Consider the following 4,357-nt stretch of genomic DNA (forward strand, 5'->3'; position numbering starts at 1 on the left):
CGGGGCTGGTTACCCCCCAAAGCCCCCTCACCTGGCTCACCAGCACCTGCACGTCGTGCTCGAAGGAGCTGAGCACCCGCTGCAGGGCCCCGGCGGAGCTGCGGGACTCGCGGGCCGCCACCTCCGGCAGCCGCTGCTTCTTCTCCTCGATCTGGGCCAGCAGGTCCTTGCAGTCGCTGAAGAACTTGTGCAGCTCGTGGGAGGCAGCCAGCATCTGGGCCCGCGTCTCCATCAGCTCCAGCAGGTCGGCCCAGGCCTCGTTCACCCCGTCCTTCCACTCCGCGATGGTGGCCGCGTCCACGTGCCCGTAGTCGATCAGCTCGTCCACCATTTGGTTCACGGCCGAGAGCCGCTCGTTCCCCACGCTGCCCGTCTCGCTGGCGAACGCCGTGAACTTCTCCTGCAGTAGCTGGGGTGGGGTGGGGTGGGGTGGTGAGCACACGAGACACAGACCATAGCACGGAGCGTGGGCCATGGCACAGGAAGCAGCCCCTGGCCGGGGGAGGTGGAGAACAGCACGTGGCACAGAGACCGTGGGACGGGTACGAGGCGCGGCACAGACACAGCACCCAGCCGGGCACAGGGAACCCGGCCCAGGGGGCATGGGGCACAGTCAGCCCAGTCTGGGAGGCATGTGCCCTGGGGCCGCAGGGGGGCGTGAGCCCTGGGGGCGCTGGGGCAGGGGCGTGTGCCCTGGGGGCGCTGGGGCAGGGGCCTGAGCCCTGGGGGCGCAGAGGGGCATGTGCCCTGGGGGCGCAGAGATGCATGAGCCCGAGGGGCGCTGGGCAGGGCCCAAGGCGCAGCGCGGATCCGACCGAGCCGTCCCCAGCGCCCGTCCGCGGGCGCCTCGCTCACCGTGACGTGCTCGAAGTCCTGGCCCAGCTCCGGCGACCCGGCCACCACCTCCTTCTCGGCGATCCAGTGCTCCAGGTCGTCCACCTCGCGGCTGAGCTGGTAGAGCCAGTACTGCTGCTCCAGCCCGGCCTTGCGCTCCTCCACCAGGTCCTTCAGAGACACGTAGAGCCGGTCAGCCTGAGACTGCCGCCTACTTATCTGTTCGCTGGGCAAGGACACACCCTGGTCAGTGCAGAGAACCGCGCCCGGCGGGCCGGGGGGCGGGGGCGGGGCGGGGCGGGCGCCCACCTACCTGTCGGGGTGGCCCAGCTCCAGCAGGGCGCGGCACTGGCGGGACAGCTGGGCGATGGTCTGCTCGTAGTTCTCAATGCTCTGCTCCAGCAGCAGGTGCTTCTTCAGCAGCTGCAGGGTGCTCTGCTCGTCCTGGGGCGGGGAAGGCAACGGGTGTTAGCGGCGGGAGCCGAGCCCGGGGCCTGTCCACCGTGCCAGGGCACCGCCAGCCCCCGGCTCCCGCTCCTGGGGCGCCAAACAGCCCAGGGGAGACAGGGCCGGCTCTGGCTTTCTGGCTGCCCCGTCGGGAGCGGGGAGAGAGAGAAGGGGGGCGGCCAGGGCTTCAGCGGGGCGCTGCCACGCGGCCCCTCCCGCCGTGCCGCCTGCCGGGAGGGCTCCGCGCCGCTCGGCTGGTGCCTGGAGCCGGCCCTGAGGGGAGAGCACCCCCTGCTGAGCCCCCCATCCCGCTCCCTGCCCCACAGCACCCCCTAGCGCCGCCCTGCCTGCCAGGGGAGAGCGCCCCCTGCTGAGCCCCCTGCCCCACAGCGCCCCCTGTTGGCCCCGCCCTGCCCCCTAGCGCCGCCCTGGGGCCAGCCCTGCTGTCAGGGGACAGCGCCCCCTGCTGAGCCCCCTGTCTCACAGCGCCCCCTGCTGGCCCCGCCCCGTCCCAGCACAGCCCCCGGCGCCGCCCTCACCTTGCCCTTCTCCTCGTTCATCAGCAGCAGCTCCTGCTCGCCGAGCCAGGCCTCCACCTCGCCCACGTCGAAGTAATACTGCTCCACCTGGTAGGTGGCGTCCAGCAGGTGCTGGCGCTGCTCCGTCTGCTCCCCCAGCGCCCCCCACAGCTCCCGCAGCTTCTCCAGCAGCAGCCGCACCCCGTCCACCTCGGGGCTCTTGATGGAGGCGAGGGCGCCCGCCCGCTCCAGCACCTCGTCCACCCGGGGCTGGTGCACCTGCAGCTCACGCCGCAGGTTCTGGTGGGGGGCGTGGGGGGCAGGGTTAGCGGTCCCCAGTCACACATATGGGGGGCGGGGTTCTCGGCAGCATGGGGCTCTGCCAGCCGGGGCCCCCCAGCACACTGCAGACAGGGACTGGGCCCTGTAACCGCCCCCAGCAAGGGGGGGGGGGGGCTGGCACCCAGCCCCCCAGGGCCGGGCCACTAACCCCCCCTCTCCTCCCAGAGCCAGGCACAGAACCCAGGAGTCCTGGCTCCCAGCTGGCCCCCACGCTCTAACCACCAGCCCCCACTCCCCTCCCAGAGCCGGGAAGAGAACCCAGGCATCCGGGTGCCCAGCCTGCGATGCTGCAGGACCCCAGCGCTGGGAGAGGACCAAGCCTACCTGGTTCTTCTTGATGAAGTGCTGCACTGCCTGCAGATTGCTCCCGTGATCTCGCAAGGTGGCGAGCGGCAGCCGGTCCTGGACCCAGCTCTGGAGGGAGACGGGACAGAGCAGAGGAGCCGTGGCATGAAAACCGAGGGCTGGGCCCAGGCCGGGGCACAGTGTGAATAAAGCAAACGCGAGGGAACGGCAGCGCCTGGATCAGCCCCTGGGCACCAGAACCCGCCCGCCCGCCTGGTGTGAATCGGGGTCACTCCACTGGAGTCACTTGGGCCACCCTGTAGTAGTAGGATTTATTGTTTGTATTCTGTATCATTTAGAATGAAGGATAAAGAATCTTTCATGCGATGAAGTGGGTTCTAGCCCGTGAAAGCTTATGCCCAAATAAATGTGTTAGTCTCTAAGATGCCCCAAGGATCCTCGTTGTCTGTAAAGAAGAAGAAGATAAGACTGTAGCATGTATTCAGTGTATTGCTGTAGGATAGGATTTGATTGTATTCTGCCGGCCACCCTGACTGGACAGCAGGAAGGATCGACCCTGGGTCCTTAGAAAAAACCCATCAGCCAGGCTGCCTGTGTCTGAACTGACGTTAAGGCAGGAACGGACCAGAACAGTCCTTATGGCTGATTCTGGTCCCCTTTGGTTTGAGGAGAAGTTTTCATTAGTGTTTGCTAGAAGGTCTTGTTTCTTCTCTGCATTGCAAACGAAGTTGTGTAATGTTCTTTTGTAATCCCTTTAGTAACCATAGAACCCTTTCGAAAATGGACTCCTGTCTGAAATCCTCTGGACAATTGTCGGGGTGAGGAAAGGACGTGTGCATGGTTAAAGCCATCCCAAATGTCCAGATGGGCAAGAAGTGAGAGACTTGGAGAGACAGCAGGAAACAATCAGAAAACATCCATTGTAGCTGATGCTAAACGAGTTAGCAGCAGACACCCCCGAAGGCGAGACAACAAAGAAGAAAACCCCAAGATTAACCCCACGTAAGGACCAACGATCCCAGAATGACATTGTAAAATCCATAGCCAAACGTGGGAATTTACACGCCTAAAGCTGGGGAGTTTTGCCACAAGACTCTGGTTCCATCCTGCAAAGCCTAGATTGACGTGTGTGTGTGTGTGTGTCTGTGTTTAAAGGCATGTGCTAACTGTTGTATTTTCAATAAACGCGGCATATTGCCTTCTCCCTGGAAAAAGATCCCATGTGCGTCTTATAAGCATAACAAGATCCCCCCCCCGGTGTCAATCGGTGTCACTCCACTGGAGTCCCCGGGGCCAGCCCCCCAGCTGGTGCAAATCCATGGCGCTCCACTGATCTCCAAATGCACCAGTGCCCAGCCCCACAGGGCCCCACCTCGCAGGTGTGGGGCCGCTCTGATGCCCACTCCATCCCTGGCCTTTCCGGCGACTGGGGCTCTAACCGGGTCCCTGCCTGCTGGGAGCCACCGGTCAGCTCCTGGAACTGGGGAAGGGGATGGGAAGCTGCCCCCGCCCCCCCCGCCCGCACAATCCCCCATCCCCGACTTACGATCTCGTCCTCCAGGTCATGGCAGACCTGATGCACCTCCTTGGAAGCCAGCAGGATCCTCCTCCTCTCTTTCAGGGGCTCGATGAGGCGGACAATCCGCGTCCCCACCACGTTCTGCTTCTCGTCCACTGCCTCCTTGCTGGCCGGCTCCAGGGGCAGGGAGGCCAGTTGCGCCTGGAGCTGCCCGGCCTCTTTGTACCACTCCTCCATCTGCGACTCCATCGTCTGCGAGAGAGAGAGACAGCGGAGGGGTGAGGGCCGGGGGCGTCCTGTCCCCTCGCGGGGCCGAGCATCGTGGGGGAGCGGCAAGGCCGGGCGCTGGAGGGAGGCACGGGCCGGGCGCGGCGCAGGACGGCCAATGCTC

General features: G+C 65.1%; 1 protein-coding gene across 1 annotated transcript; it reads right to left on the reverse strand.

Moving 5' to 3' along the window:
• Positions 1-31: 31 nt before the first annotated feature.
• Positions 32-4,218, reverse strand: LOC112124150 (spectrin beta chain, non-erythrocytic 4-like; the record flags this gene model as incomplete). Its single annotated transcript, XM_026662323.1, has 6 exons — positions 32-409; positions 856-1,060; positions 1,148-1,278; positions 1,821-2,099; positions 2,466-2,555; positions 3,994-4,218. Coding segments are annotated over 6 exons (1,308 nt in total), but the record flags the coding sequence as incomplete, so codon positions are not given.
• Positions 4,219-4,357: the final 139 nt, after the last annotated feature.

The sequence above is a fragment of the Terrapene carolina genome, unplaced genomic scaffold (genome assembly GCF_002925995.2).
Source record: "Terrapene carolina triunguis isolate 2854851 unplaced genomic scaffold, T_m_triunguis-2.0 Scaffold26082, whole genome shotgun sequence".
Classification (NCBI taxonomy): Eukaryota; Metazoa; Chordata; order Testudines; family Emydidae; genus Terrapene; species Terrapene triunguis.